The 26,028-nt window shown below is 38.7% G+C and overlaps 2 protein-coding genes across 2 annotated transcripts; both read left to right on the plus strand.

Annotated features, from left to right (window-relative positions):
* Positions 1 to 1,411: 1,411 nt before the first annotated feature.
* LOC110368780 (CMRF35-like molecule 5) lies at positions 1,412 to 24,145 on the plus strand. Its single transcript, XM_036137305.1, has 8 exons — positions 1,412 to 1,517; positions 18,513 to 18,824; positions 20,799 to 20,909; positions 22,992 to 23,015; positions 23,128 to 23,145; positions 23,279 to 23,368; positions 23,495 to 23,538; positions 23,757 to 24,145. The coding sequence occupies exons 2-8, from the start codon at positions 18,539 to 18,541 to the stop codon at positions 24,012 to 24,014; spliced, it is 831 nt and encodes a 276-aa protein (XP_035993198.1). The 5' UTR covers positions 1,412 to 1,517; positions 18,513 to 18,538; the 3' UTR covers positions 24,015 to 24,145.
* LOC110368779 (polymeric immunoglobulin receptor-like) lies at positions 13,160 to 18,455 on the plus strand. The gene is made up of 3 exons (XM_036137304.1): positions 13,160 to 13,250; positions 13,338 to 13,373; positions 18,095 to 18,455. The coding sequence occupies exons 1-3, from the start codon at positions 13,205 to 13,207 to the stop codon at positions 18,421 to 18,423; spliced, it is 411 nt and encodes a 136-aa protein (XP_035993197.1). The 5' UTR covers positions 13,160 to 13,204; the 3' UTR covers positions 18,424 to 18,455.
* Positions 24,146 to 26,028: the final 1,883 nt, after the last annotated feature.

The raw sequence follows: 26,028 nt of genomic DNA on the forward strand, positions 1-26,028 counted from the left end.
GTTTTTAATAAAAAAGCTATATGTCAGGTTTGTAACTGTTCTGCACCAAGATCTGCTGCATTTGAGTATAAGGTGACATCTATGCTTATTTTTTAAGATTTCAGCTGGCAGTAAGGGGTTATTTAAGTAATTAAATGACAGGTCTGCTTTCCAACAACTTTTTTCAACTTTCTCTTCTTTAGCCTTTTTTCATGCTTCCTCAGTAGTTGAGCTTCAGTCTCTGCCTTGCTTTTATACAATTCCTTCTACTTTTAGAAATCTGCAAGAGGTTTTGTTGACTTCAGCTCCAGTTCTGCCATTTGAGATAAAAGATTTGTTTGTTCATCAGTTGACACAATAGCTGCTGTTAATTTTTATGCTGATCATCAGAATCAGACATACTTTAATAATCCCAGAGGGAAATTACTAAACTACTTATATTTGTTGAAGTTTTCACTCATTATTTCAAATTCAACAACTGTTTCTTAGCTTTTGCATCTTTTGCCCTGTTTGAGCAAAAAGTAGTGCTTCCACAGTATTTCAGCTGCAACTTAACTTGCAGTTTTTCTGTTTTTAGCTGAATTTTTGCAAATGCTTGAAGTTCTGTACTTGAACACATTAGTTTCACTTCAAGTAGTCACGAGACCCGTCTGAACTCAACAATGAGGATGTTTTTTTTTTTTTTTACAGCAGCTGTGTTATTGCAGTACTTGATTGGTATTGCATTTTTTTTCTTTTACAGAGTAAATTTATTTAGAACTTAAACATGTTAAGTATGTGAAAATGAAATTGTTTTTGTTGCATTTTTCATGATAGTCAGTGGAGGTTTACTTTTAGTTATTGGGAATAATGGAGCATCGCTCAACACTACCTGTAAGTACAATGGACAGGAAAAACAACTTGAAATGCCTTTACAAATACCGTGGAATGCCTTGAGATGATGTGTTGTGAATAGACACTTTAGGAATAACCTGAACTGATTGTGAGTATATGCACCTTTTGCTTAACACTGCAATAAATTTCAACAACAATAAAGACAACACCACTTCTCCCCATTTTTAGGCTGTCATTAAAAATGATAGATTAACATTTTAATCAGATGCATCGTTTTAAAATCCCTAATATTTGAAAAAATTTCACTGTCAACTTACAACAACAACAAAAACACACACTTTAACAGAAATAAACAATCATAACTGTGCTCTTTAATTCTCTCAAAGGCAACAGAGCAACAGTGGACCACACAGCCTATGTTGGAGGTTCTGTTTCCATCACCTGCAATTACTCACAAGCAGATAAAAGCAGCACCAGAAACTTCTGCAGACATGATGGAAACTTCAGCTGCACAACTATAATTTCAGCGCAGCGTTCAAATAATACAAAACTGTCAAGGTTTACCCTCAGCGATGATAAACAGCGAGGGTTGTACACAGTGACGATCTCCACACTGACTCGGGAGGATTCGGGAAAATATCGGTGTGCCTTGAAAAAAGAGGATTCCTCCACATGTTTAGAAAACATCCTCCTTCATGTTCTGAGTGAGTACTGATCTGAAATCGGTAATCGCCGTGTTTAAGATATGATGGATATAACACGGCCTCATAAATACAGAGTACAAAAAGATACCTAAGGTTTTTTTTTTTATCTTTCAGATCTGGATGATATTAAACCAATAATAATGTCTCATGCTGAACAAGAGACGGCACAGATTACATGTTCCTACCCTAAAAGCGAAACGAACAGCGAAAAATCTCTGTGCAAGGGGAAGAGTCCTTCAGACTGTGATGAAATTATACGTTCAACAGAAGAACACAGAACTGTAAAAAAATGGCAAATTTGATCTAAGAGATAATCACAGACTAAATTACTTTTATGTTTATATTAACAATCTTCACAAAAGTGATGCTGGGACTTACTGGTGTGGTTATGGTGGAACCAAAAACATCAAGATACAGCTTTCTGTCGGTGAGTAGTCTGTTATATTACATACAGAACCGGATCAGTTCATCAATCATATCTTAGAATAATTGTATTAAAACCTGCAGATATTGATTGATTTATCAATTTGTTTTCCAAACAATTTTTGGCTTGTAATATTTCAGTGAATGTTCAGGTGACAAAACTTAAAGGGTCCATGACTTTGGAACTATGTATAAATATTCAGTATAAATGTATTTTATATTTTTCACATAGTGAGTTCTTTTCAAATTGAATTAAAAAATGCACTGAAGTAAATTAAATTGTATCTTTGGGTTATACTAACGGGATATGCGGTGACACACCCCTTTTCAGGATAACGTGACGAGGGTAATATCCAATGTACTGCCAGTGTTAGCAAAATGTTTGTCTTCAGTATTGGCAATATTGTAATATACTGTGTTAAATGCTGAAACATTGCATTGTGGCTGGTTGTTTGAATTACTTGAGCGAACACTCAGCCTCTACGTAATGTTTGGGCATTACGTGGAGGTATGTATTACAGTGTATAACAAAACCGGCAGTACTGCAGACGTGTTGCGTAGCAGCTGGGTGTCCTAACTATCCCAGTGAATATCCAGCCATTAAGCAGCGTTTTGATGTTTACTACAGTGTATCACAAACATTGTGTGGCGGCTGGGGTAATTAGAACACCCAGATATCACGTGAGCCTGTTCTCGTTCCCAAAGGATAAAAATCTTTGCGATCAATGGATGAAGCAAACACAGAGAACAAAGGACTAATGGCTTCCTACTCCCTCTTCTGAACTCCGTAGAGATCGTTTCACTGCAGACTGTTTAGCAGAGGCGCCTGGCTTAAACGAATCTTTCGGATTGATTAGTTTGTTACAAACCTGATTTACAACAGACTGCTATCGCTGTGACTTTCAAATGAAAACTTACAGTTGAGGAGGATACCAGCTTATCCAAACAGTGCAGAGAAGCTACATTTTCAGCTTGCCCAGAAAAGAGCATCTTGTTTATCTGGTTGGGTTTGAGACGAGTGTATATCAGCAGACAGGGGCGGACTGGCATTCGGGAGTACTGGGGATTTCCCCCGTGGGACAGTGGGTTAGTCGACCAGTTGTTACTGTTAAGTCACACAGCATGTTCTTGTTTTGCGGTGCCCTATTTCCTCAAACACCTTTTCTGCCTCTCCTCTACTGCAAGACAAATCTGCTCAGCTGTCTGCCGGCTTAAAGTGCTGGGATCATTTTAGCTTTAGCTCCTCATTCCTCTTTGGAACACATAAAGGCTACTTGTTAATCACTGATGCTATAAGCAACGTTAAATAAGCCTGTATTAGCTGTGATGATGGAGAAGAAATAGCAAACTGCGAAACGTAAAGGGTCCACTGAAATGCAGAGAGATAAAAAAGGAAGACCTTAAAGAAAATGAAGCAACAAATTTAAACATTTCTTACTTGGTTGCTGATCCTTTCTCTACTTCTGGGTCTTTTGTTAGAACCAGCTCCTTCTTTATCACTCGATCTAGCTTTTTCCTCCAAGACTGCAGATTCATCGCTCAAGTCTTCGCTAAAATCACTTACAACTTCATCCATTTCAGTATGCTCAACCGTATTTGTTGATGTTTTTTAAAGATTCGAACATTGTTTGTTGGCACTGCATGTTACTGTGGTGAAATTTCTTTCTGGCCACTCCAGCTAGTAGTACACATACAAGACAAACAGGCAATGAAGGGTTACAGTATTTTTTTTTCTCCTCATTATAGCGCTCAAAAGCTAAAAAAAAAAAAAAGATAAATCTTCAAAGGTTTGTATCAGAGTCTGAGGGCTTTGGTATCAGTCACTTTGCTAGTGGTGGTTGTCCTTCATGAGTCACAGATATCGAATAATTAGATAATAAGGTGCTTTTGTGCAATGATTTGAGTGGCTTAGTGGTTAGCTTCTGTGTTAGCCGTTCATTGTAGCTCTGCTGCTCTCACCGTGTACTTTGAACATGTCTGAGAGTCGCAAGAAGCCAACCGCGTACAAGTTTATGAAAAGAAGAGGAAGGCCTCAGTGGAAAGAAATAAGGCCACAGTGGATTTAGGAGATTTTTTTCATGTGATTCCCCAGAGGAGGGTGCTGTAACCATTACGTACTGTTTTAAGTTATATAATGGGAGTTTAATGAATAACTCCCGTTCTGTTAGGTATTGTCTGGGAAGTATCAGCCTAAATAGCTGATATTATGAGAATGGTTGAAAGGGTGATTCGAGCACTGGCATTCTTTAAACAGCAAACTCTGCCAAACCTCTGTTTTTGTGTCTGCTTGATTGACTTTGGGCATCCAGTTGGAAGCAGTTGGAACAGGGTGAAGCTGGTTCTTCTGCGCAGTGAGCAGGTGGCTAGCTTGAAGGGGGAAATAGCCCTTGTTCGGGAAACCAGACCTGGCCGAGCTGTACAAGGCTCCGTGCGGGTGCGCTCGGGCTGTGGACACGGGGGCCTCTGCAGAGCCGTCCAGGTGTGGCTGCGTCTTGTGGGGTTTGCTGTGCAGGTTGCAGCGGTTGACTTCAGATCAGCTTTCTTCAGCTTGGCCTGGTGGCAGGAGAGGAGACCACTCTGCCCTGTCTCGACTCAGCTTTCCTGCAACAGCTGAGAAAGGTTACAAGCAGACTGTCTCCAGGGCAGTCGGCTGTTAAGTGGTGATGTTGGTTTCAGAGGAAACAGGCTTTACTTAGCCTGGCCGGCACAGCATATGTTGGTGGGTGTCCGAAACCCATTCGGACCCAGATGGTCGTCTCCCCTGAGTGAACCACTCGTCAAAAGGGCTCACAGGCAAAGAGGAAGATGTGAGAAAGGCAGCTTAGCTTTGTTGCGGTGTTAACACCCTGATGTGATGAGCAGTCTCCTCTGAAACTGTAAAAGTCTAATATCTTAGTAGCTTTAAACTTAGTCTGATTTTCCCTCATGGCTTGATTGCACAACAAGGGGAAAAATTGCCCACTCTAACTTTAACCCACGTAGCAACACCTGCTACTACTAATGACCGGGGATTTTTTTGCACCTACCTATACATACCTGTCTCTCCCTATGTGTTGCTGCCAGATTCTTGAGCCTTTGTGTGGTTTAACAATCCAGTGGTCCTTGTTTGCATGTGTGTGCCTGATCCTGTTTAGTTCTGTGGATTCTGCCTGTTTTGTGTTGCCCCTGTCAGACTCTCCAGTTGACCTTCATGATGGCCAAATATAAGCCTCATGAAGCAATGAAGCTTACCAGCCCACTGCTTTGCCTAACGCTTCATTACTTGATGCTTGATTCATAACTCACTAGTGACATCTGCTGCTTCACAGTCACCGTGACACCCTTCATATTTCAAACATCAGAAAATAGCAGTGTGTGTTTATTGTCACAATAAAGTTCTTTGTTAAACCCATGTGTCATTTATTTTTAGTTCTTAAAATGATTTATACCCAAAATAATCCTGCTAATATTTTGACTGTAATATGTCATGGACTGGTTTGGCAATGAAGATGCACTTTGTGTTGATGAGTTGTTTCCTGAAAATCTTGAATTCTAAATTCTTCTTGAGATTCTTTAGTTAGCTGCACACAGAAGTTCATTCTTCTGACAGCATTCAGCCTGTTTCTCCTGTGAGATAAGGTGACCAGATTTCTAAAATCAAATCTGGGGACATTTCTTGCTCGTGGATAAAAATCAATACATCTAATCAAGATGAAATTAGGAAACGGGGACAGTAATGGTTTCATTTATTTTTACATGTTTATTAATATTTAAACAATAAAAATCAAGTGTAAAAGCCAGGGATGTGCCTCTCCAGACCTTTAGTGCATCCTAAGATTAATAAAATCAATAAATAGTGTTATTAATAGAAACTAGAACTGTGTCTCTGGGTTGGGGAAAAGTGGTGGGAGTGGAGGGGTCCAGAGTGGTTAGCAGGGTTTTCCAATTTTGTGGGGCTCAAAGAGCTCTGCCACCCCCTAAGGGGAAAGTGACATGAGGAAAAGAAAAACCAGTAAATACAAACATTTAGCCTGTGGCTGTCTGTGGAGACAGAGTCCCCCAAATTTAAAAAACTGCAACAAATACTCATTCTGTTCACGTCTACATACCAATGAGAAATAGTTTTTTCTGCGTTAACATCAAAAAGTAGAAGTCAGGTCCACTGGTAAAGGATGATACATGTTTCTTACTGTCAACTGACCACATAAGGGTTCTGTGCATCACAAAGCAGATTAATGTCTCCCATAATGGGCTATAAGCACATAGAGCACATAGTGCATAGAGCCTGTTTGGAACAAGACATTGTCCAATGGATTGTGGTGATGTGAGGTGAAACAAAGGCACAGACTTGGAAAACCCCTTGACATGAATGCAAGTGATTGTGTGTGTAGTGCAGCATGAGCATGTATAAACTTACATAAAGTGTGTATAACTACATTATGTGTATGTGTATGGTAGTAGCTGATGTGTGAGTATATTGTTTGATCCTTTAAGGTGAGTTAACTCCGGTCAGTGAGTCAGCTAACATGTGATCATCTCTGGTTTCTTCAAGGCGTTTTGTGTCTGAAGAGCCATCAGCCACGGTATCCAGAGGTCTGGATAGAATAAGAGGAGAAGAAGATATATTATGTGCAGAACTGACATTTTTAAAACACAAGAAAAAAGAACAACTAAACTGCCTCTTCTTTCTGCCGCAGCTAGGGAAGTGCAGTGAAACTCATGTTCAGTGCAGAGACTCAGAAAGAGGTTATATCCTCAGACAATTGGGCTTCTCAGCTCAAACCTGAGTATATCATGTCAGAGCTTTATCACTTGAACTTTATTAATACTCTAAGTAAATATTTCTCCCTTCTCGTCAATCATTCTTTACATCAATATTCCTATTTTCCTCCACTCTCATTTAATCTCCTTTCTGTGTTCCTATCTTCTTCCTCTCTCCTCTTGTATCAATCTTACATTATTCTAAAACAGAGACATTATATATTTAAAATCACTTCCAAAAACATTAGATTGTACAACATGAAAATGTCCTATTATTATTATTATTATTATTATTATTATTATTATTATTATTATTATTATTTCCTCTGATTAAATACAAAAAATGCTAATTACCACAATACTAGGAGCTACAGGCAAAAACAACATAATAAATGAACCTTAAACAGGCAGTTATCTCTTCCTCCATCGTTCTCAGATCATGTAAATATTTTCTCACCCAGTTTTCCTGTTACTGACTCCTATTTTTTCATGAGGAACTTTCATAAATCCAAACTGAGCAGTAGAAAAGCTAAACCTAAGCCTGGAAGTCTATGCTCATAAATCACAACCATAAATCAGCAAAACAACTTGTAATAACTCTACTAATAACTAACTATCTAAAATATAAACTAAAGCTCACCAATCAGTTCTAAAACATCTTTAGACGAACCCTTGTTGATCCATGGAGAACCAGCGTACCAGATTAGTGCCTTACAAGGAGTTTTCAATCATTCTGTTACATTTTATCTGAGTGTCTTTTACTCATGTGAGCAGCAACTCGTGGTCTTGTCTTACTTTTTATTGATTATTTTTTAACCTGGAAAAAAAAACATTTCTCACAGGATCAGCTTGATCCAAATAAAATGAATCGATTAACACACTTACCATAACACAGCAGCTCCCCATCAGTTGCCACCAGTTGACGACTTTTCACTTCTTCTTCTTCTGTTTTAAAAGTGGTGCGCTCGTCTTCTTCTTCTTCCTCTTCGTGTTTTAATGGCATCTGACATCCAAAAGGATCATTACCGCCATCTAGTGGTGCGCTCTGTTCCTCGTGTTTATATTATCAGCAGCGCAACCAGCTACCGCAACACATTTTCCCCCTCGGTAAAATTGGGGACATTTCCGGGGACAGCTTTAGCCGGGGGCAGGTGGTCCAAAACGGGGACAGTCCCCGGAAAACGGGGACGTCTGGTCCCAGTCTCTCACAGTGTGAGAGACTGGTGTGTCTTTGCTGATCAAACACCAAAATATAACATTTCTTGGGGATTTGGGTATTAATTGTCTTTATTGAAGAATATGTCTTTTTCACAGTTTCTTCATCAGCTGATTTCCTCCCCATCCTTAGAAAACACTCTCCCACAAAGCACTGAGGATGCTGGGGAACACAGGAACATCTGTGCCATGTGGTACAAGAGGGGATACACATGTTTTTGCTTATGCCAGTACTCCAGGGGGTCCTCATATCTCCTCAAGTGGACTTTTGCCAAATATCACTCTAGTTCTGCATTGGCATCTGCTGTGGCACTGCAATCATATTTGATGCAGTATCTGTCACTAGGCAGTTCACCTTATTAGTAATTCCTCACTCCTCCATGTGTGTACGTACTTCCCTTGCCAGATGTATGACTCTGAGAGAAATGCTCAGAGTCACAGAGAGAGAGAGAGAAAGATATATAAACACAATGGCACACACACACACAAGGAAGAGATATTGAATCAAAATACACCAAATAATTTGGTGTATTTATTTTATTTTTTTATAGGAGTGGGCCTTTGGGGTGACTTGGTTGCCGGCTAGACCTGCACCAGAGGGACGCATCGCATCCTTCTCTTTCAGAGACAGTTAAGTTGCACAGAAGAAACAGCTCCTCCTATAGTCACTAAAACACAATTGATGCAGAATAATGGGCCTGTATATGATCACCTGTTTTTGTTTTGTTATTCATTAATGGTTTTTGATGAAAAACAATCCAATTACCAAACACATGCATGGGCTTAAAGATAGATGGTTTCACATATTGAATACAAAAACACCTAGAAGCAAATTGTTGAAAGCCAAGTAATGACACAATACATGTGTCCTTTTGGCGGATTCCTTATTCAGCAAGTCAGTACAACATGCACAAAGACTTGTGAAGACGCGGACTTGCAATTAACAAATACAGTAGAGTGCGTTAAAGATATTAGATCAATCTGCCTCACATCACTAAAGCCATTTGGACATAGAGTAAACCAAAGTTTTTTTTCTAAAAGACATTCAGTATTGGTGATGTAACAGCGGTGCATAAAATAAATGCATAAAAACTATAAAATAATCCATTGATGTCAGTTTCAAAGATAGGTCTATCACGTTTACTGACATGTCAGCTTAATCTCCATGAGCATCAGCTGCCGTATTCACACAACCATTTTTGCTGCGGGCTGTTTAAATCACAGTGAAAATATTATTTTAAGCATATGCACAGCAGTGTTAAAATACAAGGATTTGTGATGTTAAAAAAATTAGACCATGAAAAATAACCACCATCTACCTCCCCTTGATGTGCCTTAATTATGCAGAAATTTTCTGAATATTCTAAAGTTTTGTTGGATGTAAAACATATATAAAACATAATAAAGTTGTGGTGATCTAGTTGAATAAGTTCGCACATCATCAAACAAATATTTGCTGAAATACATTTGAAATCAATTTTCTTTGGTAACATCTTTTGTCCACAGCCCTCTTAAGAGTTTTTGTCAGATTTACTTCTGGACTCTGGCTGGCCGTTCTAAAACCTTAATTTTCTTCTGGTGAAAGCAGTCTTTTCACTGATTTGTATTCATGCTTGGACTCACTGTGATACTGGAAAGTAAAATCCCTCTTCATCTGCTTTCTAGCAGTTAGTGTATCAGTTGAATTGTACTGGTTTGTGCTAGATAAAAGGTGGAAAAATATTTTGAAGGATTTTTTTTCATTATCTAATATTTTTACATCACAAAAATTTGGCATTTTAATGGTGATGTTTTCATTTTTAATAATCAGTGTGCAGACTCAAAAGCTCATCGCTGGCTTTATCGTGGAGGACATGTTGCCCATTTCCACGGTAGACTATGAAGCATTCCGATGAATTTTAGAAAAAAATACCGTTGCCACAGAGAAAGTCATTTTCTGACTACTTGGAGAAAGAATACAATATAATGCAAAATAATTTAAAGGGAACACTCGGAGAGATAGGTTTTGTTTCTACCACTGCGGATATCTGGACAGTGAATAACAAGATTTTCATAGGAGTGACAATTCTCAGGATTAATTTCACTTTACAACAAAACAAGGCTGTCCGAGCATGTAAAATAACCAGAGGTAGGCACACTCGCGATGTTATTGGAGCAGAAATTGAAGAAATCCATTCATCATATGAACTGCATGGCAAAATTTTTCCCACTGTAACGGACAATGCATCCAATTTTGCAAAACGTTTAGAGTATCTCATCCCTGTAATGTGGAGTCAGAATCTGAAATAAAGAAGGTGATGACATTGAAACTAATTTTACAGATGTTATTGAAGCTCTTTGATCTGCTTCTGGTGATGGACAATTTGGCCTCCCTCCACACTACAGATGTGCATCGCACACAATTCACCTGACTTCAACAAGTAACGTTGACAAACATCTAAACTCTTGTGCAGACATCCAGGCTGTGTATAGGAGTAGTCTTGCAAAATGCACTGCTCTTTGGACTATAGCAAGTCAATCAACATCAGCCCCTTAACAAGTCGAGAAAGTCAGCCACAGGAAGCTAATTGTACCCACATCCACAAGGTGGAATTCCTTGTTCAAGCCCATTTCCTTGTACAAGCTTTACTACCAACAATCACAAGCCTGACATCAAAGACACTTGCCCTGAAAGAAGATCTCTCCAGAATGACAACCAGCCTTCCAGTTGTCATTGTTATTCTTTTGATAATTGATTTGGTTGGATTTCTAAAATGTATTATACTACTCATGTTGGACAGATGTTATATTTAGTTTTAAGAAGCATGCACCATTATCAAAATGATATAATACTAAATGTTGCTTCTCCATGTTTGGTACTGGTTCTAGGTATGCACAGTAGACTTGAGCCAGAAGACCTTAGTGGTCTGGAGGGTTGATACACTGATAACAACTCTGTAATGTATTTAGGTGCTAAGCCATTCAGGGATTTATAGACTAAGTATTTTAAAGTCTATTCTTTGAGATAAAGGGAGCCAGTGTAATGACTTTAGAACTGGGATGATATGTTCTTTTTTCTTAGTCTTAATGAGAAGGCGGGCAGCAGCGTTCTGGATCAGCTGCAGATGTCTGATCAACTTTTTTTTGGCAGTAATCAATTATATTAAAGATAAACACATGATTTAGTTTCTTTAGATCCTGCTGAGACATCAGTCCTTTAATCCTGGAAATGTTCTTCAGCCGATAGAATGCCGACTTTGTAATTGTGTATAGATGCTTTTGGAGGTTCAGGTCTGAGTTCATCACTACTCCCAGATTTTGGGCCTGATCAGTGGTTCCTGGCTGAAGCGACTGAAGCTGTGTGCTAACTCTTGTCCGCTCCTCTATTGGTCCAAAAATTATTACTTCAGTTTTGTTTTCATTCAATTGAAGAATACTTTGGCTCATCCATACATTGATTTCTTTTAAGCATTTACTGAGCACTTGAATGGGTTCATAGTCAACTGGTGACATGGTGATGTAGAGCTGTGTGTCATCTGCATAGTTAAGGTATCTGATGTTGTTTTTTTATGATATTAAATAGGACTCTACAAGTTCTTGTCTGCTCTGCCAACTGAACTCTACTTCCCTGTTTGTGTTCAGCCCACACTGATGTGCGCTTCCAGCGTGCTGCTCGAAGTCTGCCTAGTTCCCCATGAGTTGTGGACTGAGTTTCCTCAGTCCACACCATATGTTCTGGTCAGCACCCGCCATCATCAATGATTCTGGTCTGCCACTGTCTACAACCCCTGTTCAGTTTGGTCCTGCCATTCACCCTACCTGCATCCTCTGGTCTTCTGCCCATTACTGCCTGCCTCATCTGCCATTATTCACATTCTGCAATAAACATTTTTAAAAAACAAAGCTCTGTGTCCGGCTGATCTGTATAATCTGACCCAATCTGTATAATATGATTGAACTTGACTTTGTAAAGTGCCTTGAGATGACATGTTTCATGATTTGGCGCTATATAAATAAAATTGAATTGAATTGAATTGAATCATCGGATTCTCCAGCAGTATTCTTAACAGTCCTTTAACTATGATTTAAACCAGTTGAGTGCTGTACCATTAAGGCAGACGCACTGAGGTCCAAAAATACTACCACTGTGGTTCTTCCACACAGTCTGCATTTATATGGATGTCATTAAACACCTTGACAAGGGCCGTCTCTGTACTGTGGTGAGGATGGAAATCTGACTGGAAAACGTCAAAACAACTGGTAATATTTAAGCTGTTCAACTGTTTAAACATAGCTTTTTCAATAATCTTACTGATAAAGGGGAGTTTGAGATGGGCCTGTAGTTCTGCAGTAGTAAATGACTTCTTGCAGCAGTAACTTATCTCAAGTTCAAACCTGAATGGCTGAGAGATGAGCATAGAAGAGATCATGTTAAGGAGTTACTTATAACTGAGAGCTGTAAAGGTACGCCTTAAACTGTCATTGTTGTGTCCCAACAATTGCCGGCCAAGGCAGCTGAAATTTATGAGAACCAGTAAACAGAAAGCTTCTCAGCAGAAAAATAAGTAACTGACTATTTAAAGAGAGGGATCCAGTTTTAAAAGCAAACTTAAAACATATAATTTTTTTAAAGCCTTTAGTTAGGCTTATATTTTTTACTCTGGCAAGTTCTATACTTTTTTGCTACATATTATTTGTATTTCTTTTTTTTATTTTATTTCATGGTATTTTATGTCTTTGTTTTTTATTACCTTTTCATTATGTGTAGTAGTTGTTTTATTTATTTTTTGTACTTTCTCCATTAAGTCTATGATTGTCATGTGAAATGGGCTTTTATTGAACTTATATGAACACATAAATCTCACAGCAATTACATGAACATAGTCAAAATTCAAACTTGTTTCTTTATATAGACTGAACTTTGAATCATCCATCATTACCTCTAGTTATAATACGTACATTCATATAATATTCATATGTGCTACATGAAGGTACCGTAAATAACTAGTATTATAACTTTGACCAAAAAAATAAGGAAAATACACAGTAGATGGTTCAGTGTAGCAAAGTTATATTTAGTGTCATGAACCAGCTGGATATTCACTCTGCATAAATGTCACCACATGCCTTTCTCTTCTGCAGTTATTTTCTTCTTGCTATGTATTCAGATCCTCTTTTACAAGCATTATGCAAATGCTTAAGGTTCTGTGGAAGAAAGGAGAAGTTGAAACCATAATTTGTATCAAGAAACCAGAAATGATTACACATTGGACTTACCGAAGAGATACTTAAGAACAACATTAGTTTCAGTTCAAGTAGTGAACTCAACAATGAGGATATATTTTGCAGCTACTGTGTTGTGGCTATACTTGATGGGTAATGCATTTTTTCTTTTACAGAGTTAAATTTTTTAGTGCTTAAAATGTTAATTATGTTAAAATTGTTGTTACGTTTTACCTTTAGTTACCAGGAGTAATGGAGCACCCCTCAACACTACCTGTAAGTACAATGGCCATTAAAACATACCATGAGATGCCTTTACAAATGTTAACAAAAGTTAAGAGAAACTTTGTAAGAACACATTTATGGCACTTGGACTGTAAAATGCCTTGAGATGACATGTATTGTGTATTGGCATTTTATAAATAGACTAAATTGAATATATTTATTAAAATATATGCTTTCTTCTTTTTAATAGAATATGTTTCAATGCTGCAGCTAAGCTCTTAACTAAAGCCAAATGGATTGAGTATATCAATCCTATCTTAAAGGGACAGTGTGTAACTTGGCTTTTATTCAGCAAAAGTCAAGTCATGCTTTTATAAATATTACATTCTACAAAACTTTAATAATGTCATATGCGCTGGATAAAACCTTGCTGGATGGAGTTGCTAATTTACTCCATTCATCCTCCCAGGTATATTCCATGTTATTTAGCGAGTTGTGGATGCAGTTGTGTAATTTGATAAATTGGTTTACCAGATTAAATGTCAGGTTTTAGTCTTGGATTGTGTGAAATAGATGTCTAAATAAACGCATATAGTCTGGTGCAATGTATAGTCCGGTATGACTTATAAATATTTTTTTCCTCTATATGACGCATTTTTTGACTGATGCAACTTATATTCCGGAGTGATTTATAGTCCAAAAAGTACAGTAGTTACTATGCGCTTGACGGTGAGGTTGTTTGTAATTCATTTAGCGCACCACTAGCTGGTGTGCCAGTGTGTATATCTTACACACTGGGGCTTTAAAATCTCTTCACTGACCACCAGTTAAACAGAGAACTGATTTTAAAATACTTATGATTGTTTAATTAGGCCCGAGCAGCGAAGCGCTGCGAAGGCCTATTGTATCTGTGTTGTTTAATTATTAGGCCCGAGCAGCGAAGCGCTGCGAAGGCCTATTGTATCTGTAGTGTTTAATTATTATTATTATTAATCTGCCACCCCAAAGAGGGGCCTTTTTGAGGGCTTTATCATATTCAAAAACTCACCAAACTTGGCGGATGCATGAAGACTGTTTAAAAATTTTGTATTTATCTATTTGTAAATCTGACTGTGATGACGTCAGTGCCTCACCAGCTATGAACCCTACCGTACGTCACTGACTACAACCACCACCACCACCATATTTTACATCAGACAACGGAGCAGATGAAGGGCCTGCTGTTGGGAACATGTCAGTCAGTTTGACACATTTCGCAGCGTCCGTTTGAAGAACTTGTTTCTTTTTTTCGTGCAGTTTCTCTGCGCCTCCCTTGCGTTTCTTATCCATTACTACTGTGAACACCGCTGCACAAAGTTCCACATGGAGCGTGAAGGTGTTTTTCTACTTTATGATTGGCCTAGCCCTTTAGACTGTCAGGGATGATAACCAATGGGCTGCAGTAGCCTGTGGTAAGGGCCGGATGATCGGAACAGACTCTTGCTCTGCTGATTTTATTTTTCTTCATGCATGATGCAAATATAACAAGACAGATATATAAAATAATAATAATACATATTATTAATATATATGTCGGGTCTGCCGGCCCAAACAGCACGTCGGCCCACCGGGGAAATGCCCGGTACGCCCGATTACCAGTCCATGCCTGCATGTCATCTAAAGGCAGTTTACAATGTCAAAATCAATCAGATTATACGTATTAAGTCAGATTATCCAGATTGGTAAATGAAATTCCTATATAAGGGAACCAGTTGATTGCATCAAAGTCGTAACAAGCAGCATTCACTCCTGAAGAAGCGTAGAGCCACAGGGAGAGTCGTTTGCATTGTACATGGCTTTGCAGCAATCCCTCATACCGAGCAAGCATAAAGTGACAGCAGAAGGAAAAACTCCCCATTAACAGGAAGGAAAAACCTCCAGCAGAACCGGGCTCAGTATGAACGGTAATCTGCTTTGACCGACTGGGGGTTACAAAAGAGAGAGAAGAGACACAACAAGACAGACAAAAAAGCACAGAAGCACACATTGATCCAGTAATCTGTTTTACATTAGATGGTAATAACAGGTGATCTGTCTTCCCTGGATGATGTCACAGCTAACAGAACGCCAGACCAGGTGTACCTACTATGAAGAAAAAATAGAAAAAACAAAAAGTTAAAAGCTGAAATGACAACAGTCATGCAAAATTGAAGAACAATAGACCCTGATGTCCTCCAGCAGCCTAAGCCTATAGCAGCATAACTATAGAGGTAGCTCAGGGTAACATGAACCACTCTAACTATAAGCTTTGTCAAAAAGGAAAGTCCCAAGAGCCAGCTTCTAGTGGAGGAGTTCAAGTATCTTGGGGTCTTGTTCACGAATGAGGGGAAGATGGAGCGGGAGATCGACAGGCGGATTGGTGCGACGTCTGCTGTGAACCGGGCAATGTACCGGTCCGTTGTGGTGAAGAGAGAGCTGAGCCAAAAGGCCAAGCTCTCGATTTACCAGTAGATCTACGTTCCTACGCTCATCTATGGTCACGAGCTTTGGGTCGTGACCGAAAGAACGAGATCCTGGATACAAGCGGCCAAAATGAGTTTTCTCCATAGTGTGTCTGGGCTCTCCCTTAGAGATAGGGTGAGGAGCTCAGTCATCCGGGGAGGACTTAGAGTAGAGCCGCTGCTCCTTCACATTGAGAGGAGCCAGTTGAGGTGGCTCGGGCATCTGATCAGGATGCCTCCTGGACGCCTCCCTGGTGAGGTGTTCTGGGCATGTCCCCCTGGGAGGAGGCCCAGGGGAAGACCCAGGACACGCTGGAGAGACTCTGCTGGCCTGGGAACGCTTTGGGATTCCCCCGGAGGAAGTGGCCCAAGTGGCTGGAGAGAGGAAGGTCTGGGCCTCCCTCTTGAAGCTGCTACCCCCGCGACCTGACCCCGGATAAGCGGAAGACGATGGATGGATGGAAAAAGGAAAGTTTTAGGATTAGTCTTAAAAGTAGACAGGGTGTCTGCGTCACGGACCAAAACTGGGAGTTGGTTCCACTGGAGAGGAGCATGATAGCTAAAGGATCTGCCTACCATTCTGGTTTTATAGACTTTAGGAACCACCAGCAGACCTGCTTTCTGAGAGTGAAGTGGTCTGTTAGAAATTACTAAAGTTTTTACACAACGTACACATGTGGAATATTGCTAACGTGTTACTTTAGCAATATTCCAATAATGTTACTTTTACATTATTACTTTTGGGTGTGTATCCACCAATTTAACTGTCAAACTTTCATAAAAGCTGTCTTAATGCAAGAAACGAAACCCTTAAACACATGAAATAATTAACTTTAAATAACTAAAAAGGTTTTGTTAACTTTTGACATGAAGCTGGATTAACAGCTAGTAAGATACCTTTGATTAAATTTGTATACTAGTGTTTAAACCAGGGGTGTCAAACGTACGGCCTGCGGGCCAGATCTGGCCCGCCGAACGATTTAGTCCGGCCCGGTGGCCAAATGCATTTTCATTATTCAACGGCTGTGTCTCCTCGGTGCATCAACTGATCTGCACCAGATTTTTTGTGAGTCGTGGATGAGCGCTGCCCAACGCGTACGTGTGTGTTGCATGGTAGATGGGTGAGGAAAATGCTTGACAGCTTCTGCGGTGGCTGGCGGCAGGAGGTGCGCGTACCCTAGCGGTGGGCCATAGGCCAGAGCGGCGCTTGGCTGCGAGGGCCGATCATCACCGCTTGCGGTTTTAATTGTACTTACATTTATAGTATATTTATAGCCTGTATATACATATACTTATAGTTATAGTAAACTCAAAGCCTGTATATGGTTATATTCATTTATATTTACAACTGTAGCACAATCATAACAATATTGTTGTGCACCATTGAAACACTTCTGGATGGATGCAAACTGAATTCTGTTGTTACCTATTATTTTTATTTCTATTTTTTAATTTTATGGTATTTTACTTCTACATGTTGTCTCTTTCTTTGTTTTCTTTCTTTATTCTTTAATGTTTTTATAGCTGTTTCATTATGTGTAGTAGTTGTTTTATTTATTTATTCTTCTTTCTCCATTGAGTCTATGATTACCATATGAAACGGGCTTTAAAAATTAACTGACTTGACTTTTACTGCACACCACATACATGACAGAAAATATATGAACACAGTCAAAATTCAAACATGTTTCTAGAATATATAACATGTTTCTTTGAATATTCTATCATTAGTGATACTAGTGATAATGCATACACTCAAATAGTATCTGCAACATAAAGATAAATAGCTTTATTATAATACCTTTGACTAAAAGATAAGAAGTAGTAGAGACTGTTCAGTGTAGCAGAATTATATTTAGAGAACAAGCAGAAAATTCAGTCTGCTTGAAATAAGGACACACCTCTCTTTTTTGCAGTTCTTTTTTTCTAAGTATGGAGTCAGATCCTTTTTTACAAACATTGTGCAAATGCCTGAAGATCGGTAGAAGAAAGGAGAAGTTGAAACCATGTTTTGAACCAAGAGAATAAAAATGATCACACATCAGACTTACGGAGGAAAAACTTAAGCACAACATTAGTTTCACTTCAAGTAGTCATGAAACCTGTCATTTTAAAATGTATTTGTAATCAAACACTTTGTAGGAATAATTTTAATAATTATTGATAACCATAATGTATCATTTTAAAATTATACATTTTTCAAAATTTTCACAGTCAGCTTACAACAACAACAAAAACACACACTTTAACAGGAATAAACAATCATAACTGTGCTTTTTAATTCTCTCAAAGGCAACAGAGCAACAGTGGACCACACAGCCTATGTTGGAGGTTCTGTTTCCATCACCTGCAATTACTCACAAGCAGATAAAAGCAGCACCAGAAACTTCTGCAGACATGATGGAAACTTCAGCTGCACAAATATAATTTCAGCGCAGCATGCAAATAACACAAAACTGTCAAGGTTTACCCTCAGCGATGATAAACAGCGAGAGGTGTACACAGTGACGATCTCCACACTGACTCGGGAGGATTCAGGAAAATATCGGTGTGCCTTGAAAAAAGAGGATTCCTTCACATGTTTAGAAGAGATCCTCCTTTATGTTCTGAGTGAGTACTGATCTGAAATTGGTGTAATCGGCGTGTTTAAGATGTGATGGATAAAGCAGAGTACAAAAAGATACCTAAGGTTATTTTTTTTATCTTTCAGATCTGGATGATATTAAACCAAAAATAATGTCTCATGCTGAAAATGAGACGGTACAGGTTAAATGTTCCTACCCTAAAAGCGAAACGAACAGCGAAAAATCTCTGTGCAAGGGGAAGAGTCCTTCAGACTGTGATGAAGTTATAAGTTCAACAGAAGAAGACAGAACTGTAAAAAATGGCAAATTTGATCTAAGAGATAACCGCAGACTAAATTACTTTTATGTTTATATTAACAATCTTCACAAAAGTGATGCTGGGACTTACTGGTGTGGTTATGGTGGAACCAAAAACATCAAGATACAGCTTTCTGTCGGTGAGTAGTCTGTGTTATATTACATACAGAACCTGGATCAGTTCATCAATCATACCTTAGAACAACTGTATTAAAACCTGCAGCTATTGATTGATTTATCAATGCGTTTCCAAACAATTTTTGGCTTGTAATATTTTAATGAATGTTCAGGTGACAAAACTTAAAGGGTCCCTGACATGACTTTGGAAATGTGCATAAATATTCAGCATAAATGTATTTTACATTTTTCACATAGTGAGTTCTTTTCAAATTGATTAAATGAAAAAATGCATTGAAGTAAATTAGATGTTATCTCTTTGTTATGCTAACGGATATGGGGTGACCCCCCCATATCCGTTAGCACAATACAGCATAACAGGTGACAAGGGATATTACCCTCGTCACGTTATCCTTTTCAGGATAACGTGACGAGGGAATATCCAATGTGCTGCCAGTGTTAGCAAAATGTTTGTCTTCAGTATTGCCGGTTTTATAATATACTGTGTTAAATGCTGAAACTTTGCGTAGTGGCTGGTTGTTTGAATTACCTGAGGGAACACTCAGCCTCTACGTAATGTTTGGGCATTTATCGCAGCATTTTACAAAACTGGCAGTCCTGAAGATGTGTTGCGTAGCAGCTGGGTGTCCTAACTATCCCAGTGAATATCCAGCAGTTAAGCAGCGTTTTGATGTTTACTACAGTGTATCACAAAACATTGCGTGGCGGCTGGGGTAATTAGAACACCCAGATAACACGTGAGCCTGTTCTCATTCCCAAAGGATAAGAATCTTTGCGATAAATGGATGAAGCAAACACAGAGAACAAAGGACTAATGGCTTCCTACTCCCTCCTTTGAACTCCGTAGAGATCGTTTCAGTGCAGACTGTTTAGTGGAGGCGCCTGGCTTAAACTAATCTTTCAGATTGATTAGTTTGTTACAAACCGGTTTTAAAACCGACTGCTATCGCTATGATTTTCAAACGAAAACTTACAAGTTACTTAAGTCACACAGCATGTTCTTGTTTTGCGGTGCCCTTTTTACTCAAACACCTTTTCTGCCTCTCCTCCATTCCAAGACAAATCTGCTCAGCTGTCTGCCAGCTTCAAGGGCTGGAATCATTTTAGCTTTTAGCTCCTCATTCCTCTTTGGGACGTAAAGGCTACTTGTTGACCACTGATACTATAAGCAACGTTAAATAAGCGCGTATAAGCTGTGAAGATGGAGAAGCAATAGCAAACTGCGAAGCATAAAGGTTCCGCTGAAATGCGGAGAGATAAAAAAGGAAGCCTTAAAGCCTTAAGGAAAATTAAGCAACAAATTTAAACATTTCTTACTTGGTTGCTAATCCTTTCTCTACTTCTGGGTCTTTTGTTAGAACCAGCTCCTTCTTCTTCAGTACTTGATCTAGCTTTTTCCTCCAAGACCGCAGGTTCATTGCTCAAGTCTTCGCTGAAATCACTTACAACTTCATCCATTTCAGTATACTCAGCTGGATTTGTTGACGTTTTTGCTTCCTTGATTACATCAAAAAATATCATTTTGTGATGTAATCAATTACTAAACTTTGCAATGTGATTTATAGTAGTTTGTGAGTTATATCTACTAGCTTTTCTGTACACAGATTAAAAGCCCAGAAGTTCTTTTTTCAAATAATGCCTTGGTTGTGTTGTGTCACGGACCCCTTAAGAAAAAGCAGTTTTCCTACTTCATTAACTTGTGCAGGTCACATGACGCAGATAGATAGGAAGCAACCAGAGACTTCCTCTTACTGTACAGCCACCATAAGGCCTCCATACTCACTCAGTTACAATTTGTGAAATAAAACCAATATGAAAGAAAAAAATTAAAGATAATGTCATGGTAGAAAACCGGAAAATATCTGTTTAATTTTACTCCAGCTGTATGAAGAACGTTTTTTCGAAGATTTTTCACATCAAGTAATGTTGATTATGCTTTTGTCACGTACCTTATTGTTGTTCAAACCCTGGTATAGCTGAAGCCCGCACCAAAGTGGGACCGTTACCAACTCAATCCGAGCAGCTTACGACGCTGCCAAAAGCAAGGAAGACTGAAATCAGCCGGGACACTGTAGGTTCAGACTATGGTAAGTGCCATCTGCTATTAAATACCCCTCTAAAGTGCTACATTTTCCTTTATGAAAACACTTTAGTATATTCGATTTTTACAGGGTATTACAAAACTGCACAGGCTGCCACTGTACTTTTATGTCTTGTAGCTAACTGAGAGGCTACAAGTAGAGTAAGGCATTTACAAGGGGCAAACATATGAGGAAACCCACCAGGTGAAGCTATTTAAGCTGGACTTTAAATAGACTGGGACCAATTCAAGCCCTGAAGACCTAAAGCTAACTCATCCAAGGTAGTATCATTATAAGAGTTAAACTTTGGATCAGTTAAGGGGAAAACTCTTGCCATTCAAACTTTTTCCCCGTCAAACCTTTATTGCCCATGTTTCTCTGAGCAGATAAAAATAATACTTAATATACTCCTCATCAGAATCTGTTAAATTTTGTTTTGTTCTGTAGTGTTTATCACTACCAGATAAACACCTCAGACCACCCTGCCTACACCTGATCTTTGCTCGCTACTACCAATCCTTAGCACACTGATCACAGAACAATATACACAGTGTGGAAATTTTTTGTCATTCAAATGCACATTCACAAAGTACATTTGAGTGAAATTTCATTGCAAAGCTCCGAGTAAAAACAGAAGACAGGCGATAAACATTATTAATCTAAGTATGTGTAGTATAAAATAATTAAAAGTATAAAAAAATATATAACACAGAAAATAATAAAAGAAAAAATATTGTGACATTAGTCCGAAATGTCGCAGTAAATCAAAAAGGAAATTTTATTTGTTTAGAAAAGTTACATGTAAGACATTATGAATAGTGCAAGAATTTGTAGCAGCAGAAAGTATTGCCGCAATGAATGGACCGTATGATAATATCGATAGCACAGTGCAATAGAGTCCACTATGTAAAGTGACTAGTTTTGAATCTATGGGCGTATTGGTGAGTTTAGCAGTCTTATGAGGTGTGAAATTAAACTGTTTCGCACTGTAGAATCTGGTCGTTCTGCATTAAAAATTGCTGAGCCTCTTGCCAGAGGGCAGCAGGGTGAACAGTCTATGATTGGTATGGGAGGGGTCTTTTATGGTTGTCTGAGCCCTGGTAAGCAGCGTCAGCGTCTGAGAGCAGTGTCATGGATGGAGGAAAGCACTGTCCTCGCCACATTCTCTACACATTTCCAGTCTGAGGCATTGCTGGCCACTAACCAGACGGAGATGGAGCTGGTCAGAACGCTTTCTATCGTCCCTCTGTAGAAAGTGGTGAGGATTGAAGGGGGAAGGTTTGCTCTTCTCATCGGTCGCAGAAAGTGCAGATGCTGTTGTGTTCTCTTCACAAGTGTAGCGGTGTGGGGGGACGGAGTTAAAATGTCTGTGATCTGCACTCCCAGGAATTAAGTGCAGCTGATTCGCTCCACAGCAGAATCATTGATGAGGAGAGGTGTGAGACTTGGCTGATTTATCCTCAAGTAAATGAAGACTCTTTAGTTTTGTTGACATTCGGGATCAGATTGTTTTTGTCACATCAGTCCGCCAGGTGTTTCATCTCCTCACCATAGGCCAGTTTGTTTTTCTATCTGTGTCTGCATACTTAATGATGTGGTTCGTACTGAACCAGGCACAGCAATCCTGGGTCATCAGGGTGAAGAGCAGTGGGCTCAGTACACGGCCCTGGGGGGAGCCAGTGTTGAGGGAGACTATGCTGGATGTGTTTATTTGTTGCGTGTGTGTACATCTATCTATCTATCTATCTATCTATCTATCTATCTATCTATCTATCTATCTATCTATCTATCTATCTATCTATCTATCTATCTATCTATCTATCTATCTATCTATCTATCTATCTATCTATCTATCTATCTATCTATCTATCTATCGATTGTAGTTATATCTTTCAAATAAAATTCTTATTACATTATCTGAAAAGAAACCATTTTTCAGAGGTTCTACAAATGCTCCTCCCTCAAAAAGTTAGGGTCAGAGGGAAAAGGTGACATTATCATTACAAAAGCCACTTTTGAACAATTTTAATTTGCTTCCTCTCTAACTCTTCATCTGTTATTTGCACTAATCTCTTTTACATGATGAAGACGAAGGCCAAGGACACAATCCTGGTAAATAAGAGGGTTAATTATCACTCTATATTTTTGACCAGTTCCTTTTTCTTTACACTGTAACTTTATGTCTGTTCTTTATGCTTTTCTCTTTTTCGTCATGCATGTGAAGAGCTTAGAGGCAGTCCAGGTAAATAAGGGGACATTATACCTGTATAAAGACATTTTTGAACAGTTCATGTTTGTTTCCTCTGCAGTATGTCATCTTGAGAAGACAAATTGTTAGTGTACAATTGTTCATTCAGTGTTCCTTTTGTTTGCAGGCATCATTGCTGGTATTGTGTGTGCTGTCTTGATAGTGGTGGTTATCGTTGTAGTAGTACTGTCTAGACAGAAACTCTTCAACAGACAAGGTGAGGGGTGGCTGGTTGAACATATTCTAACAAAGGCTCTCCTATACAAACACATACTAATCAAATTTATTTGCAAGTCAAACAAAAATATCTCATAGTCATATTTAAATGCTCTCTTTGTCTTAGCATGTTGTGCTTCAGGGGGAGGATCGGAGCAGAAGACAAACAAGGTCTGTATATTGTGTCTCATTTGCATCTGATAACAGATACATTTATTCAATTTGGTTCGATTCAGTTTTATTTATATAGCGCAAATTCACAACACATGTTATCTCAAGAAAAAGTCAAACTCAAACAAATCATACAAATTGGTCAAAACGTTTTATCTATTTGGTTTATTTATCTCATCAAAGTCCTAATTTTTCCTTTTTGTTGTTCTGCTCTCCAGATAAACGATGGAGAGCACCAATATGAAGCGATACCGATGCAGAACAAAGAAGAAAGCGCGGACCAGACACTTTATTCTACAGTAAACCAACCTGCAGACCAGCTGAACTATGCCAGCATCAAAATCCTAAACAGTGGCTCCGCTGTTGCCGATGAAGATAAAAACGGGTCATCCACCTCAAAGAACAATCCCAAAGGTGCTGCACATCCCCCTATTGTGACAACAATCTACTCGACCATTGGAAAGCTTGGAGAATAGTGCAGCTATTATTCATTTGTGTTCTCTCTGGATCAGGCTGTCAGAATGTTAAGTTTCCCTGGGAGTAGTGATGGACTCAGACCTGAACCTCCAAAAGCATCTAAAGACAATTACAAGGTCGGCTTTCTATCACCTGAGGAACATTTCCAGGATTAAAGGACTAATGTCTCAGAAGGATCTGGAAAAACTAATCCATTCATTCATTTTTAGTCAAATTGATTACTGCAACGGTGTTTTCACAGGTCTGCCTAAAAAGTGGATCAGACAGCTGCAGCTGATCCAGAACGCTGCTGCCCGCGTCCTCACTAAGACTAAGAAAGTAGAGCACATCACACCAGTTCTAAAGTCCTTACACTGGCTCCCTGTATCTCAGAGAATAGACTTTAAAATACTTCTGTTAGTCTATAAATCCCTAAATGGATTAGCACCTAAATACATCACAGACTTGTTATCAGCGTATAAACCCTCCAGACCACTCGGGTCTTCTGGCTCCAGCCTTCTCTGCATACCTAGAACCAGAACTAAACAAGGAGAAGCAGCATTTAGTTCCTATGCTCCGCTTATCTGGAAAAAACGTCCAGAAAAGTGCGGAAAGCCTGAGTTCCTTTAAATCAAGATTAAAACCACATTTGTTTAAAATTGCCTTCGACTGTTCTAGTTAAACTGTTTTTACTGAAACATCATTAACTCAACTTTGTAGTACAACTGTTTTTAATATTTGCTTTTAGTTTCTATTTTTCCATGTTGTATTTTGTTTCTACATTTTATTCCTACTTGCTTTTATTCTGCCCCCCCCCCCCCCCCCCCCCCCCCCCTGTATTTTATTCATGTAAAGCACTTTGCATTGTCTCTGTACTGAAATGTGCTATACAAATAAATTTGCCTTGCCTTGCCTTGCCTCCAACCTGGCAATCTAGTTTGAGATTACTGTCTATTTTAAAACCCAAGTTTGAAACGGTCTGCCTTAAGTAAGGCGCCAAGGGGGCCAGATCAACAGAAGATGGTTCACAATTACTTTGAACTTGACTGAAGAAAAAAAAAGAAGATGGAAATTTACTCTATTCCCAGTAATAAGACAGGATTTGGGTCACTCTTTTTTGAAAATGATATTTATTTATAATTGTATTTCACCAAGTTTAATAAATTAAATATTAAAGAAAGTTTAATAAATGAAACAAATGAATTCTGCATTTGACAGAATGGCATGTTCATTCTATGTCTGCTGCTGTTAGTGCTGCTGTTAATGTAGACGAACACCGCCACCTAGTGGACATTGTGTGTCTTACATGTGCACAGGTACATTTTGACATTAGATATTCACTTACTGCTTTAAAAAAAGACCTTTAAAGTAAAGGGAAGAAGGCTTATTAGGCAAGGGAATTTTATTTGTACAGCAACATTTAGACACAAAGTAATTCAAAGTCTTTCAGAGGATTTAAGAGAATCACATTAAATCAAGGAATGTATCAAAAATAGCAATATTTCAATAAAAGTGTCACATAAAAGAGAGGAACATTGACTATGAAGCTAAGATATGATAGACATAAAAAGCTGATAAGCCTTCATAGAAGAGCTGATGAGTTAATGAGCAAAAAAAAAAACCTAAATTCTGCCTCATCCCATAAGGAAATAGTTAACAGATGACCTCATGTATCATGACATGGATCATACCCACCGGCAATTCTGAAATATACCAACATAGAACAAGATCATCAACTGCATTTTAGGCCAATAACAAGATTGTAAACTCGCTGCTTTCACAAAAATTGGTTGCAGGGGCAGGATAGATTTAAGAATTGGTATAGTGTGATGGATTTCCCTTACTTTGGTCAAGACTGTGGAATCCGTATTTTTATGACTGCTGCATGATTTTTCTTTGCAGAGACCAGTAAAGACATCATTACAATAATCCAACATGCTGAAAATAAATGATGATACCCAGTTTTTTTTTCTCACGATCTATGCTGTTTATAACCCCACAGAATCCAAAGTGGTAATTTCTAAACTTATATGT

The sequence above is a fragment of the Fundulus heteroclitus genome, chromosome 5 (genome assembly GCF_011125445.2).
Source record: "Fundulus heteroclitus isolate FHET01 chromosome 5, MU-UCD_Fhet_4.1, whole genome shotgun sequence".
Lineage (NCBI taxonomy): Eukaryota > Metazoa > Chordata > Actinopteri > Cyprinodontiformes > Fundulidae > Fundulus > Fundulus heteroclitus.

Bases quoted from the DNA above. Each gene is read 5' to 3' on its own strand.
- LOC110368779 (XM_036137304.1), top strand. From the start codon at position 13,205: ATGAGGATATATTTTGCAGCTACTGTGTTGTGGCTATACTTGATGG. The intron at 13,251-13,337 runs GTAATGCATTTT...TTTTACCTTTAG, and splicing joins GTTGTGGCTATACTTGATGG to TTACCAGGAGTAATGGAGCA. The intron at 13,374-18,094 runs GTAAGTACAATG...ATTCTCTCAAAG, and splicing joins AGCACCCCTCAACACTACCT to GCAACAGAGCAACAGTGGAC.
- LOC110368780 (XM_036137305.1), top strand. From the start codon at position 18,539: ATGTCTCATGCTGAAAATGAGACGGTACAGGTTAAATGTTCCTACCCT. The intron at 20,910-22,991 runs GTAAGTGCCATC...TACATGATGAAG, and splicing joins CACTGTAGGTTCAGACTATG to ACGAAGGCCAAGGACACAAT. The intron at 23,369-23,494 runs GTGAGGGGTGGC...TCTTTGTCTTAG, and splicing joins GAAACTCTTCAACAGACAAG to CATGTTGTGCTTCAGGGGGA.